Source organism: Rhagoletis zephyria, unplaced genomic scaffold (assembly GCF_001687245.7).
Source record: "Rhagoletis zephyria isolate East Lansing unplaced genomic scaffold, Rhagoletis_zephyria_1.1 Rzeph_scaffold_00234, whole genome shotgun sequence".
NCBI classification, from domain to species: Eukaryota; Metazoa; Arthropoda; class Insecta; order Diptera; family Tephritidae; genus Rhagoletis; species Rhagoletis zephyria.
The window spans coordinates 253,620-270,620 of NW_016157318.1; the positions used below are offsets into that span (position 1 = coordinate 253,620).

General features: G+C 33.9%; 1 protein-coding gene across 2 annotated transcripts in view; it reads left to right on the top strand.

Moving 5' to 3' along the window:
- Positions 1–17,001, top strand: part of amon (prohormone processing protease amontillado) — a 240,163-nt gene that overhangs the window by 212,875 nt on the left and 10,287 nt on the right. For both annotated transcript variants that reach the window (XM_017609546.1, XM_017609548.1), the window contains 2 exons: positions 8,217–8,392; positions 10,042–10,355. In XM_017609546.1, coding sequence (XP_017465035.1) covers positions 8,217–8,392; positions 10,042–10,355 — 490 coding nt within the window. The remainder of the gene's footprint in view (positions 1–8,216; positions 8,393–10,041; positions 10,356–17,001) is intronic.

Genomic DNA, 17,001 nt, shown 5'->3' on the forward strand with positions numbered 1-17,001 from the left:
TAATATGCGCAAATAAACAAAAACTTTTTAGAGTGTATTTAAAGTCTTTTCAGTAAAATTCATAAAAGTCTCCTTAAATAAATCAAAGTTAGTTTTTTAAACTACATTGAAATCTTCTTTCTTTTTAAATTAACAAATAAGAATATGTGATATGAAAGAGATTACTACAGAAAGAGTATAATTTACTTTATATACATATGTATATCGTCGTTTAAAGTACAAAACCGCGTATCGTCATTCTGCAAAACCGCGTAACTGACATTTGCTGCCAAAAATTGGATTTGCTCACACAAGCTCTTGGCTCAATCCTTATCCATTCGTCCTGAAATATACTAGCCAGAAATGCGATTGCTTTATAAAAAAGAGAACCATTTTGAAATATAAGTGTTTTTACTCTCTAGAAAATAATTTATGCAACGTCACATACGCGGCTTTGCTTTTTGTTGATACGCGGTTTTGTACTTTAAACGACGATATGTATATTAAGATCTTGCTTAAAGCATCCTTTAAGCTAATTAAAGCAATTGCGCTTATACCTATTTTGGTGAGATCTCTTCATATGTTCATTGCTTCGTTCACAAAAAAGAAAATGCTTTAATTTCACGCTTAAGTAGCGATTCTTTATACGTTCAGAAAACGTAATGCTTTCTACCATCTTTAATGAAAATCGATTTTTGAACGAAAAAAACTTTATAGGAAATATAAAATTTTGGCCTATTTAAAAAAGTATCCACATTTATACTGACCGGAAAAAATAAGTATCCTGCAAAAATTCGTCTAAAAATGTATCTAATTGGATCCCTGTATGGCACTGGTTGGAAACAAAAAAAAAATCATACGAAAAAAACAAAAATATTTGTTTTATCAGCCTGTGTTATCTTGCCACTGAAATGCACGCTTTCGTCGAAACTACGATTTAACAATTCGGTTCTCTTTGAAGTGGAACTTCTTTGCGTTCGGTTGGGAGTAAATGTAAACATCCATGTAGCAAAAAAGCGCCACACTTGTTTGGTTCTAATTCCAAACAAAAAGCGATAGAAGAAGATAGGGGATAGCGGGGTGGTTGGCCACGATTAAGGTTCAGATAAGGATTAAGATTAAGATCGATATTGAAATTGAGGTTAAGATTGAAATAACTGTTCATAAATATACAGAACTACTCAACTTATTTTGTGTTACTGCCATCAGATAAGCACCGAGTATTGAAATATTGGTGTCAAAAGAAAGAGTGTTAAGAAATCTTTAGTTTGCTTATTTAGAACACTTATGAGATGTTTAAAAGAGGGTTGTCACACGTTTAAAAAATCATATTCAACTTGAGTTGCGGCAATTAGGAAGTAACCACAATATAAGGGTCAAATGGAAGAGGTTTAAGAATGTTTAGTTTGAAAATATTTGGAAGAGTGCGAAAGTAAGAAATCTTTTATTTGAAGATTTATAATATCTTTGAAAACTAGATTCAGGAGGGCTGCCGCGTTTTTGGAAAATCAAATTCAACTTCATTCATTAGTTAAATGAAATATGTAGCCTAATGTCAGGCGAACGAGATTTAAGAAGGATTTAGTTTCAAAATACATACTTTTGTCCAAAACTAAATTTTGGAACCAATTTTGAACCAACTTCCCGATGAGATAGAGACTTGAAACCTAGCTCAGAACACGATGACAATGCAATATGAAAGACGAGTTAATCCGAAAGGTGGCTCTGGAGTCATGATATTTGAAAACACCTGAATTCATGATCGGATTTAGTTTATATAAGAAATATATATAACTTACATGAAAAGGAATAACTTCGTAAAATTTTTTACCGATAGGTGTCGCTGGAGTCGAGATATTTGGAATTAGTATTTCTTTTTCGGCGGCCGCTGTGGTGTAGCGGTAAGCGTGCGCGCTTTCACTCCGCAACGCCTAGGTTCAAACCCTGGTCAAAGCAACATCGCAAAAATATAGAAAAAAGGGTTTTCCTTAACAGCGGTCGTCCCTCGGAGGGGATGGCAAACCTTCGAGTGTATTTCTGCCATGAAAAACAGCTTCTCATAAAAAATAAAATCGCCGTTCGGAGTCGGCGTAAAACTGTAGGTCACTCCGCTCTGTGTGACAACATCAAGGCACACGCCACAAATCGGAGGAGAAGCTCGGCCAAACACTAACATATGTGTAAGCGCCAATCTATTATTATTATTATTTCTTTTTATTATTTTATTTTTCGCAATTTTTGTACAAAAATTTGGTTTTTTAGCATACTGAACTTTTTTCAAAAGAGTGTAATTAAAAAGTGCAATATTTTAATGAAAATTTGCAGAATTTTCTTTAATTTTGCATAAGGCTTGAAGCTCTGATTTTTAGGGTATATGTTGTAGAGTTAACCTTATTTTTATATTTGCGGAAAATAAAATTATTAAAAAACAGTTGTCCGTATTTCAAAAACATCGCTGTACCTAAACTTTATTGATTGACTGTGTATATATATATATAGAGTGGTTCATAAAAACACTCTTTTTGGAAATTCATAAACGCTACATCAGAATATTGTTATTTGTGATAAAAAAAGAGACATGTATTTTTTCAGTTTGAAAAAAAAGTTTTCTTAGAGGTCGCGCTGGTCGGGTTTTTATAAAAACGCTGATGTTCTCAATTTTTATATATTTTTGACATGTTAACATGCAGCTAAAAATGTGGTTTTTACATATAATTACTCTGGTATTATAGGGGAACTTTCCTTTAATTACACACCTGTCTTGGACAATTAGAATGGGTCTAGTTCCCGAAAATATGCTCTCGAAAAGGCACTAGTGAAATTAAAACGTTGATACTGAACGATTTACGCATTGTCATGGATTGGAACTTGATATCAGGGGGTTTCTGGGGTTGCTAATTAGGAATCTGAAGTCAGTTTTTCGAAATTCAAAATGTCGGATCCAAAATGGTGGTCAATTTTTTTTTAAATGATTGGATTTATTCGAAACCCGGCACTGGAGAGTTTTTGGGGTCGCCGATTACGAATATGAAGTCAATTTTTTTTAATTCAAAATGGCGGATCTAATATGGCGATCAAATTAAAAAAAAAGTACTAAAATTAAAACATTGATACTGAACGTTTTAAACATTGTCAAGGGTTAAAACACGTTTCCAGTAGGTTTCTGGGGTTGCTGATTACGAGTCTGATGTCAGATTTTCAAAATTCAAAATGGTGGATCCAAAATGGCGACCAACTTTAAAAAAATGATTGGATTTGTTTGAAACTCTTAACCACCATTTTGAATTTTGAAAATCTGACATCAGATTCGTAATCAGCAGTCCCAGAAATCCACTGGAAACGTGTTTTAACCCTTGACAATGTTTAAAATGTTCAGTATCAACGTTTTAAAATCAGTACTTTTTTTAATTTGATCGCCATATTAGATACGCCATTTTGAATTTAAAAAAATTTACTTCAGATCCGTAATCGGCGACCCCAAAAACTCTCGGGTGCCGGGCTTCGAACAAATCTAATCATTAAAAAAAAATGGACCGCCATTTTGGATCCGCCATTTTGAATTTCGAAAAACTGACTTCCGATTCGTAAGTAGCAACCCCAGAAACCCCCTGGTAACAAGTTCCAATCCATGACAATGCGTAAATCGTTCAGTATCAACGTTTTAATTTTAATAGTCTCTTTTCCAGAGCATATTTTCGGGCACTAGCCCCGTTCTAACTGCAAAAGACAGGTATGTAATTAAGGGAATGTTCCCTAATAATACGAGAGTAATTATATGTAAAAAACAAATTTTTAGCTGCTTTTTAAAACATGTCAAGAAAATAAAAAAATTGAGAGCATCAGCGTTTTTATAAAAAACCGACCAGCGCGACCTCTAAGAAATCTTTTTTTTCAAAATAAAAAAACACGCTTCTCTTTTTTATCACAAATAACAATAATTTGAGGTAGCGTTTATGAATTTCCAAAAAAACACTTTTTTGAGCCACTCTAATATATCTATACTAATTATATAAAGAGAAGTCCTTTTTTTTTGTAACAGGTAATCTCGCGAACGGCTGGTCCGATTTTCATGAAATTTTGTATACAAATAGCTTTCGGTAACCACCATGTTTTAGGCTAAAAAAATTTTACTTTTTTCGGGTAGGTGGACCAGGGACCAGTCTATTCGAAAAAATCTTATTATAGTCCGATTTGCTTAAAATTTAGTACCTAAGTAGATTTTTAGCATATATTAGCATATATGACCCATTTTTTCCGGGAAGTGGTCCAGGGACCGATCTATTCCAAAAAATCGCATTTATCGTCCGATTTGCTTAAAATTCGGTACGTAAGTAGTTTTTTAGCATATATTCTGATATATGGTCCATTTTTTCCGAGAAGTGGACCAGGGACTGATCTATTCGAAAAAATCGTATTTACGGTCCGATTTGCTTAAAATTCGGTACGTAGGTAGCTTTTTAGCATATATTAGCATATATGATCCATTTTGTCCGAGAGGTGGACCAGGGACCGATCTGTTCGAAGAAATCGTATTTATGGTCCGATTTGCTTAAAATTCGGTACGTAGGTAGCTTTTTGCCTGGATAAGCTTATAGATTCCTGTTTTCCAATTTTCATGCAGTTTCGAATATAAATAGCTTTAAGTAACGACCATATCAAGGGGCGAATTCGTCACTAGGCAAGGTTTTTTTGCGCCAATCAGAAACAACGGATACTGTCAAAATATAATTATAATATATAATACATCTCAACTAATATATATTTAGAAAGCCGTTTGTTAGTTTTCGCAAGGCTCGAGAGCGGCTGAACCGATGTTTTTGAAACTGCCACCTGCCGCACGTTATTCAGGACAAATAAAAGGAAGATCGAAATTTTATACTATCATTTTGAAGTTATGTCTGACGGTGTTCGAATATGGGGCCACCCAGAGCAGAATATGTAAACAAATATGAAATGTAATAAAATAAAGTAAATAAATAAGTAAATAAAAAAGTAAAAAAACAAAAAAATATTTTGTTTTTCTCATTGATATTTTATGTCCAAAAGTAGTTAGTTACAAGTTAGTTGACATGTAATGCAGAGGTATCCAGGTCTGACTTTTTTGCGGCCATCGCCCCACAAAAGTAGTTAGCTTTTTTCGAACAAAATACACAGTTAATAGTTAGCACAAGTGTTAACGTAAACAGACTAAAGTTAGGTATAAGCTAACGTCACTCCCTGCAGGGGTTATACCAATTGGTATGGTTATTGTGCTTGCCACATAAAAGCAAAACGTTGAAAATTATTGAAAGCGGACTAAAATTGAGGCCGCTTTTCATATAACGGTAAATTTCAGAACTGCTTGAAACTTCAAAATTTCGAAATCTAAGGACTCTAATTTACTCAAAATTGATACGCCCGGCTTACCATGTAGCGGTAGCTTTCGGTAAGGTGAAAAACATATATTTAATACGTGCGCCGGGTATTTAATGTTCGGTTCCGCCCGAACTTAGACTTTCTTACTTGTTTTACTTACTTTTAATAGGGTGGCCACCTGTCTAACAAACTATAACATCTGTACCGTTCGTTGGATTACAAAAGATGAGGTGTGAAATGAAAGGGATTGGCCTCTAGAAAAGTACTAATATTTTTTTTAATAGGGTTGCCACCTGTTAATAAAATTATTAAATTCAATCATAATAAGCGTGTGCATTATGTATCGTCACTGTCAAACGAGAAGACTTAGCCTCTTAATGTGTAATAAATTATTATTTTTCTGAGCAGGGTTGCCATCTGTTTAAAAACTATAAGCTCTTCGCCGTTCATTGGATAAAAAAATAAGATACTAAATGGAAGTTGATGGCCTTCGCACATACAAAAACTTTAAGTTTTTTGAGTAGGGTTACCACCTATTTAAAATTACTATCTTCTATACATGGTATAAAGGAAAGACGAGATATTTTAGCCGCGCTACTGAACGGATTTAGAAAAGATTTTTTATGTATATAATAAACGAAATACATGATGAAATATGATTTCTTTCTCCAAATACGTAAATGTACATACAATCAGCGCGTGTCGAAGCCTCGCGCATCCGTGGCCGGCTAGTATTCTGTATATATAAAATAATGGCCGTTTTCGTTGTTCGGAGTTAACTCAAAAACTACTGCATAGCTTTCAGTCAAATTTTCAGAGGTTATACCTTGCATATATTGTCCTATTATAGCCTACCAGAAAACTCGCTAGGTAACGCTGGGGTGGGGTCGAGTTATTTATAAAAGTCGTTCAAATTTAAAACGTGTGCTACTTCCATAATGAGAAATACGTATACGAAAAATACACCCGCTAGGTGGCGCTGCAGTCGAGTTATTTATAAAAATCGTATTTTTGAACCGATTTCTTTTAAATTTAAAATGTAAGCTACCACCCAGCAAAAAACACGATTACCACAGAAACGAAAGTGGAAACGAGCTAGGCGATGGGAATCGCTTACCATTTCGCTTCAAGAAGGCCTTATTTTAACATGGGCATGTCATTGGAGGTAAGCCCTTACCCGCAGCATTACCCTAAAACGAAGGGAGAACGCATGGATAAACAGAATCCAGAGAAGCGAACAAAAAATGCCTTACGGAGAAACTAATGTAGAATGCCTAGATAAGTACATAATTATTTATATTAAATTGAAATCAGAAAATGTCTTAAAAGATTAAAATTAATTAAAATATTTATAAATCAACTTTTATACATACATACAGTGGCGTAGCCAGGGGGGGCTTTGGGGGGATAGATCCTCCCCCCTTCGTCAGTGAATTGAAAATTTTTATACCCGAGCGCACTTGTGCACAAGGGTATTATAACTTTGTTCATTTAACGGTTGTTTGTAACAGGCAAAACGAATCGAGATGGATATAGACAAATGTATACATAAATGATCAGGATGAAAAGAGAAATCGATTAAGCGGTGACTGTCTGTCCGTCCGTCCGTCCGTCTGTGCACACGATAACTCGAGTAAAAATTAAGATATCTTAACGAAACTTGGCACATGTACTTCTTTCGGGCGAAGGTCCGTCCTTCTTCCTCTTAATTTTTACTCCAGTTATCGTGTGAACCGTTATGTGAACAAAGTTATAATACCCTTGTGCACAAGTGCGCTCGGGTATAAAAATATTGTAGGACATTCTACTTTGCATTCCTTGAAATGAAGCAATGAAGCGAAACAAATAAAGTATTGTAGGACATTCTACTTTGCATTCCCGGAAATGAAGCAAAGAAACGAATTAAAAAAGAAATATTATAGGACATTCTACTTTGCATTTCCCGAAATGAAATAAAGAAGCGAAATAAATAAAATATTGTAGGACATTCTACTTTGCATTACCGGCAATGCCTAAAAGAAGCGAAAAAATTCGAAGGCATTATAACGCTATGCCTTCCAGAACACGTTACCACTAAAAGCGATTACCGATTTTTTGCTGGGTAGCATGATGGCAAATACGTTTACCAAAAATAGGACCTCTAGGTGGCGTTATGAACCGGTTTCGTTCAAATTCAAATTATAAGCTACCTGCATGATGAAAAATGCATTTGCGAAAAACGAACCCGATAAAAGCCCTATTTATGAACCGATTTTGTTAATGCAAATTCGAAACGTTTTTTAGTTTCATGATGATTTTTTTCATTCGAAACATATATGTATGTATATACATTAAAGTGGTCCAATTTTTGTATAGGGAAAAAATTTTCAGTCTAGAAAACAGTGAAAATAATGCTAAATAACACAAAGGTTACCTGTTTTTCAGATTTGCCCATATGTATACATATATCGCTACAGTATAGGTACGTTTTTTTCCTCTCGTGTAAAATTTGTAAAAATGTATTTAGTAACTTTTCACTCTAAGCCGGGGATATGTGTAATTGTAGTATGTACATACCTATGCATATGTACATATATCAAGATCAGTAATATAGCAAACTAATGTTGATAATATGTGGATGCTTACAATTATTATTTGCAAAGGTATAATTAAGTTAGATTTTTGTTTGGACCGCGCGGTATGTCGGTAAACATACATATATGTACATATATAGTACATATGTATATACCTAGTATGTATGTATTTTTAGTACATTACAACCCTTCATACATATGTATGTTATTGCATACATTTACAAAAGCGTTCATGCATTATTAAGATAAACCCACATGTTTAAATATATACCCTAGACTAACGTTTACTTACATATATTCCTTCCATAGGCATTCGCATGTTGGACCAACCTTACATGACCGATTTAATCGAGGCCAACTCGATGGGGCATGAACCGCACAAAATACACATTTACAGCGCATCTTGGGGACCGACCGACGATGGTAAAACAGTGGATGGACCACGTAATGCCACTATGCGTGCTATAGTACAAGGCGTAAATGAGGTAAGCCAAATACATACTGCAGTGGAGGCGTAGATACCAGCGTTAGAACTTCACTACGATCGTATTAGATTTGCTACGGTTTTTGACGAAAATTAGAATTTTACTACGCTACTCCGCTTTACCCATGATCTACTTCGGATTTCTTTCCCAAATAATAAACAGCACTTATTGCAGTATCTTAACTCAAAATATTGTCTTAGGGCCGTTTTTTCAAGTAGCTTTTAAAATTTACGTGGCCTTCAAAAACACTTTTCACTAAAAAAAACTACACTTTTTTTTTAAATAAAAGAGGTCAAAAAGTTATTGGCTTCCAATTACATTCTACGTATGTAATTTTTTAACTTGTGACATTTTCTAAAAATGAGTTTTATAAGGCCATGAAATAGTATTTAAATGTTGATAGAACGCATTCTCAGTTTTGTTCTATCCCGCCTTGGCCTACTAAGTTTTTGATTTTTATTGACTTAGAAGGTATGTATATCTTTGTCTTCAAACACATGTTGTTTTTAATTTTTGGTGCTTCATTTGTTCAATAACTCCCTGAAATTATCCGAGCAATAATTTGTTTTAACCCCTTTAGGAGGCCTATTAAAAAAAAAATTTAACTAACGTTCACCAAAAAAACAGGAGCTTAGGAAATATACATATAATAAATATGGAAACTTTTTACGTTGCTATCATTTAGATGCCAAGTAGTATATGACACGATTAAAGGCTATTGTTATACATTATTTTATTTTTTTTTAGGTAAAAAAAGGCAAATTATGACGAGCCAATATACATAAAAGATATCTACTACGGAATTTCATTTTCTGCTACGCTTTTTCACTTCATTTAGTCCGACTTAGCTTTGTCGAAGTTCTAACCCTGGTAGATACGCTTCGAAGTCGCTAGCGAATATTTACGCAAAGTTCGAAATATAGAGAAAGTAAAGCTTTTTGTTTTTTTTGATTTTATTTTTGTTATTGAAACATAAAGTACAGAGGATAGGGTTATGCATGGAGTAGCACTTCGGTAAAATGGCCTCCTCGGCTTTGCTGGCAATACACACTTTTTTGCACCGAGAACCAGTAACAGTAATTGCTTGACCAGCCTCATTTTTAAAAAGAATGCTCATCAGACGTCTCTACCCCTAAATCGGCAACACTAATGACACCTTGTGAATGCGAATAGCGATTAACGAAGTCATAATGATGAAAATCATGCAGCCAAGGTTTCATTATTTTTGAAATAGAAATTACACTAAATTCATTCCGTCTCTGCGTTAACCTCGTATCTGCGATAGAGTTATTCTTCGCCTAGAATACAATAAACGCATTTTTCACTTAATTTTTCTGTGAGCACACACACTAAGTCTTTGTTTTATTTTCAAATAGCTTGACGCTTAAACTAGTTTTATAAGCAGTAATACTAGTTTTCCCAAAAAATTTAGATATGTGGTTAAGGCAGAAACCAATTATTGCGGAAATTTTTGATACACCCTATAATCGATTTATATATGTATGTACGTATATGGTTTAATGTGTCTAGTAATGTACGTACATATAGACGTACATATTTATGTAGATGGTTGAAAGTTGACTAGTACATTCATATGACATCCAGCTAACTTCATTACCATCGACATAATATCATTTGTTCTCCCGCAGGGTCGCAATGGTTTAGGCAATATCTACGTATGGGCATCAGGAGATGGTGGGGAGGAGGACGACTGCAATTGCGATGGCTATGCAGCCTCCATGTGGACGATTTCCATTAACAGCGCCATTAACGATGGACAAAATGCACACTACGATGAGAGCTGTAGTTCAACGCTGGCCAGCACATTTAGCAACGGTGCCAAAGATCCTAACACTGGTGTGGCCACGACTGATTTGTATGGGAAATGTACAACTACACATTCAGGAACAAGTGCTGCAGCCCCAGAAGCAGCCGGGGTCTTTGCGCTGGCACTTGAAGCAAAGTAAGTAAATTGTGTAAACGTAAAATCTTATAAGAATGCATTAGAATGTCCCGAGAAAAGAAGTTGGTTAATTCTATGACTTCCAGATAAGTATTTTTTCAATTTATGTAGTCTAATAAGTGAGCTATATGGTGTCGAATACAGCTGTAGAAACAGCGTTTTTACAAAAAAGATGTATGCTTGGAAACCGGTTTTATAGCAAATAACAATATTTAGATGAAAAACCAACTTCTCATAAAAATTCAATCGCCTCTCGGAGTCATCGCAAATCTGGGACCTACATTGGCAACATCAAGGCACACACCACAAATTGAAGGAGAAGCTCGGCGAAACACTAACGTTTTGTGTAAGCGCCAACCTATTATTATTATTAACGATAGATGATAGAATAACTGGTTTTTTTTCACACCCGTATGGTTATCGGTTATTCTGTTTATGTGGTTATATTTTGATTCACTTTCCAACAATAAAATACACTTGAGAAGGGTAATTTTTAAACAGGTAAATTACTAAGCAATGGGATATAGTCGTTCTCCTAGGCAGTTATAGTTGTACCGCTATACTCGATCCGAAACGGTAAATCAATGTACGAGATGCGGTAACCAATTCAAGTGGAGCCTTTTACCACGAAAGAAAGAGAAGGCAGCTTCGTTGGGGCGACACCAACTTATTCGGTTTAAGAGCTCACTGAAGTCAGTGAAGATTGTTCGCCAGTAGCTGCGGCTGAAAGTGGGCATCTGTATGGATCAACCGGCTCAATACATAACTAACCTAGCAATGAGTTTCGTACTGTCATCAAATGCCGCGAATAACTCGTAAAATCCATTTCACAAATTGGTCGATGAACTCGGCCAAACTCTTAGCACAAATTATTATTATTATTGGTTTTCAAAAACTCTTTGCAACTACAATTTATGCAAATATACTATAGATATAAATACTACACTGAGAGAAATAATGCATGGTAAAAATGAATACTTTATATTTGATTATCGTTTAAAAATGTTCGCATTTAAAAATAATATTTTCATACAAAATTTATTACGCACGTATTTGACTGTTCACATCTGAGTATATGTATGTACGTGTATATACGCATGCCAAGCATGCAGAGCGCCGCTCTCAGAGCGGTGACAACACACACATGCATACATATTAGACACATGTTTATCCGTACAAATCGCGTGCTGTGGTGTCGATGGATATTCAACATTTGGAAACAGATTTATATAGCTGGGTGTAGCTGAGTGCGCAAATATGCTTGCCACAAGCTGTTGATATCGGAGATGGACGGGTTTTTTTTTTAAGTTTTTGTCTTGATTATTCACTTCACGGATGCTTTTTCAGTACGAACGCGGTCATTTTAATTTGCGCGTAATTGAATTGAATATTTACCAATATACAGTACTTTCGTTGACGTTTATAGTAAGATCAATTACGTTTCTATTTGATTTTAATATTTTTTTCCCTCAGTGTATATACATATGTCTAGGAAAACATGGCGAAACAATTTCATGTAAAGTTCTAAATGCTAAAAGCAAATTTTACGCCGTCGTTAAGTATGGTTCCAATGCATAAAAAATGAGCTCTTAATTGCGTCTTGACTCGTCTGCAACACAGCATGTTACTTATCCAATTTCCGAAATCAAAGCGAGATAGTGTAGTACGGTTTTTGTGTACGTATTGTGTACGTGAGTGCCGTTTTTGTGTATGTGTTGTGCACATGCCCGTAGTCAAATGTACTAGTTGTAAACTACCTCACAACTATTATGAACCTCATGCCCAACTAGTCAGCCAACTATCTTTTTTCCATGCAATTAACTGGTATTTTTAACATGGGGATGTCCTACGAGATGTCAATTGTCAGATTTCGGTCAAAAATATACCAGTCTCATACTAGTTTAAAATAGACAGAAAAATACTAGACCAATTATGGACCAAAACTACTACTTTGGGAGTCAAAAAATAAAATGAATTCATGAATTTACAATGAAAAACTTTTGATTAAGTAGACTTTAATATATTACACTTTTTTTTTTAGCAACCTTAGATATGCCATTAATTAGTGTTAATTTTTTGAGTATTATTTAAAAGTAAAAATAAATACATAAATATCTCAAACTTTCGAACATAAATTTAAATGCGTTTTTCATAAGGTGCTATTAAAAGTGAAAGGTTTAAGGTTTTATCTTTTTTAATGATATTCAATATGCAAAAGAAAACATTTTAGTTAAAAATAACTTGAGTACTTTAGTTCATTTTTGAGTGAAATAAAATAAAATAAAATTGTTCATTAAAATAAATTAAATTCATTAACTTTGCACATTTCAGTCTTTTCTTTTTAAAATTTTATAAAAGTAATAATCAATTTTTAAAATTTGAGATTTCGATAAGAATACAATAAATAAATAATTCAAGCAGTTATCAAATATTCTTAATATTTGTCTATAATTTGCCTTGGTGATTAATAATAGAAATTAATCAAATAATTATAATAATATAATAATAAAAATAATTGAAAATGATCAAAAATAACAAAATAATGATGTAATTAAAATTAATGAATTAATTAACATTTTTTAAGTAATTAATTGGTAATCCTTAAAGAGTTAGTAATATCGGTATTTAATCATTAAACGGTTAATTAATAATCGTTATGAAGATTAACCATTATTTCACAAGTCTGGTATAATTGAATACGTACGCTTTAATCGTTTACAGTACACCCAAACAAAAGTTATAATATTGTGTGTACTTTATTCTATTAAACTATCGAAGTCAAATAAAACAGGGCATGAATAAATCGTTTTGTACTTGGTCCAAGTCTGGGCATTTTCGAACTAGTTTGGTTTCAGTCAGGAAATTCTAGTTCTAAACTAGTATTTTTCCTGACTAGTTTGGGGTTTCACTGCAGGGTGTTTATTTATAAACGAATCCCAGCAAAACTTTTCATTTTTTGGGAAGCACTGATTTTTGTATCAATAGAGTAACGCAATACAAGTCGTCTCAAGAAAATTTTCGCTTATCCATTGCATTACATGTAATGCAAAGGCAAGAAATTTTACATTTATTCGATTACCTCCATTGACATGCACATGGTAAAATAATGCATTCTGTAAACGAAAAGGTAAGCGGTTACCTCAAATTGGGGAATCACTTTTAGAGAGTATTGGGTTTCGATACGAGTATTTGTATTTCGCCGCCTCCGAACGGCTAATGGATATTTTAGGAAACGTTTTCATGGCAGAAATACACTCAGAGGTTTGACATTGCCTGCCCAGAGACGACCGCTGCACAGTGGGACAGAATAACCTAAAAGTTGGCATCAATTTAACGGCTAAAACTAGAGAGCTAAAATTTTGTACACTGATTCTTGAAAATTTCATAAAAGTGTCATGCATATAACCGAAGTTATCAAACCTAATCAAATTTACTTTAACCAGTCACACAATCAAAGCGGCATCTATTACTCACATTGCTATTTTAAGAAAATAAAAGATAACAGGTATAGCCAAAATTTGTTTGTTATTTTTTGGTATTTAAATAGTTTTTTTTTAACAAATTGAAAGAAATATAATTTGAATAAAACATAAAAAGATTTACATATCATCCTCGCCCTCATCATCTGGAATAATTTCACTTTGATCGCTGTCATCGTTATCAATACCAGTATCTTTCTCATCCTTATTATAAACAACAGGGAATTTTAATAGCTCTAGTACCTCTGTTGGTAACATTTTATAAATTTTCTTTGGAATCTTTCTCTTTGAACTGATTAGAGGATGGGATCTTAGCATGAATGAATTATATATATCAATATTAGTGCTCACATGACTACATTGCCTTGCATGGTGTTCTTAATACCTTTTAAATTCGTTATGGCTAGCTTCCGGCGCTTCTTCTAAAAGCTGCCCAATTGGTAACAAAGCAGTCGAAACTATTTCAGGTCCATGAATAAAATATTTATGCAGTGTTGGAGGCATGTTATACCAAGGATATTTGGCGACAAAGTACCTAGCAGTATTATGCGAATACTCGCTAAACTTTTCGACGTTAATTTCGTGACCACTTGCCACTGTTGTCAATATATTATGCATTCTTTCAATCAAATGTACATCTGATTTGGTGATTTCAGATCATACTTCTGACTCACTGAAAAATCGTCTCGCGGTATTACCGTCATTTGGATTTCCTGATCCCTGGCTTAGGCACGTCAACAATTAGTCCGCAACGAGTTTTAAATTCGTCCTGTATCCGCTTTTTATTTTCAGCTACAATCGTTTTTTTCAATTCATTACGGACTTGCCATTTTTGTATTGGAAGTTTATAAGACAAATGCAAAAGACATTCGAAGAGCCGAATCCAACCATGCAATATCGACAAACCGAAGTTGAAATGACCGGTTTGTATTTCGCGGGTGATAATTTCTTCAACATCGTTGAACTCCTTAGATGTTGCACACAAATATCTCTTTTGAGTTGATGTTGTATGCGTAATCGCATTACAAAGCTTTCCGTCAATCATCGTAAAAATTAAAGTGTGCTCTACTTCAATAGGTTTTCCATTATATATCATCTCAGATTTTTCTATGTTCTAAATTTCTTTGCTAACTTTGTCTTTCTCCTTTATAGAAACGTCTGTTGATTCCTTAATAAACTCGGTTTTCAAATAGCGCGTTGAAGACGGAGCAGGGTTTTGCCAAATGACTTTTTCGCCCGACACAATGCGAATCGGTATGATACTCGTTATGAAAACAGCGGAGTCAGAAGCTGGAATGCCATGAAATGCTTGTTTATAAGAACTGCCAACGCATCCTCCCCTGACAACCGAGTACTCCCAGTAGCGACTGGTGATTTGCAAGTTTTTAAAAATGTATTTTCTTCAGAAGGGGTGCCAGAAGAGACTTCCTTTAAAAATGTTGATTCCTCCACCGTACCAGAATCCCTTAGCTTTATTTCAGTAGCATAAGTCAATATATTAACTGCAGTAGAATCTCTCAAATCTTTAGTTTTCATTCGCTTTGCCCGCTCAGAGCTTTCTTCGAAAGATGTCTCTGGTCGACCACATTTACGATTCGAGGTTTTTACAAATCCAATTGAACTATCTAGCCAGATTTTGTATTCTTGATAAAATCTATCTATTTTTCGCTGCGACTTATTCCATCGAATTTTAAATTCCGACTCCAAGCGGGTCAATATTTTATTTATTTCACTTTCGGTTACTTCTTTACAAATTTTCCGATTTTTTAATTCATTTTTTAAATATATAAATTTTTCATCAATGTCGTTTTTCTCGTAAGATATAAGTATTTGAATTAGTTGCCTGCGATCAATAAAAATAGTCTTTAAACCAGCTCCTGAAATAAAAAGTTAAATCATGCTCGTAACATATATAATTATTAAACTCCAAATTTTAGTAATGAGCAACCCTGGTTTACTAATTCATATATAGACAAAAATACAATAAAAAAAGGCAAAATAGTTTGTTTTGTTGTTTTACATTCGCCGAAGATAACATCAAAACAAAGTAAAAATGGTCCGTTATTGCCAACCAAACTACTGCAAATTCATCATACACATGTACGAAAAGCACGAATAAAGTTGTTTTGCGCAAAAAACGCGGAAGGTTCTTTTGATAATAGGACCTTAATATACATATTTTAATTTAACAAAAAAAAGGGCGATATAGCAGGATTCACTAACTTTTTTGCCTTTGTTTTCAAACATTTTAGAAACAATCACATGCTAAGGTAACATTACAAAGAAAAATCGACCAAAATTTGAAAATTAGATCTACACACAAACTAATTGAACAAATATCACTATAAATACCGGATGTTGATGGTTCCATTGCAAACATTGTATTTGTTTACTTTGCGTCTTTAAAATACTCACTCAATTCCGGACAAAACACGCGGAAAATTCACCTTGCACTTCTAGCGAAAAAAAACTGAAGAGTTTGAAGGGGGGTGAAAAGAAGGGGGCAAGGATTTCTGTCAAAATTAGTTTGTTTATTGTTGCTGGAATATTTAAGAAACCATAACAATAAGCAAAAAGTGTTAAAAACCGGTTTGAAATTTTTACTTTTTGCCAGCTTTTGCCGTTCGCTGCCCCATAGTGCGCTGTTAGAAAAAACTTTTTCTTATTTAGATGTTGTCCGGATCAGGGATCGAACACAGATCCTTCGGATTGGTAGCATATACTTTTAACCACCCAGCCAATGTATGTATATGCTCATTAGTTTGAAATACAAAAAATTATAACCGCCCAATTCTGTTTCGCTTTTTTGAAGATGCTCATGCAAATATGTACATATTGCTAATTAAGAATTTTTTGTCAAAAAAAATTAACAATGTTTTACAGTTTAGAGACCAAATAATTTGAAAAAAAAAATATCAAATATCTACTGCTACTAAATGGTTTTTGTGGCATGCAACACAATTTCAGAAAGCTAAAAAATATTTTTTTAAGACTTCATTTGGAACAAATGGCTGTATCGTGATACAAAAATTTAACCATTCTTTGATAACCTACGTCTGCGTGACGTAATCGAAATCGGTGGTATTTCCGTTTAAAATGAAGAATATTTCTAAATAAAACGTATTTAAATAATAAATAAATATTTAAATTTTCATAAGGCAAACAAA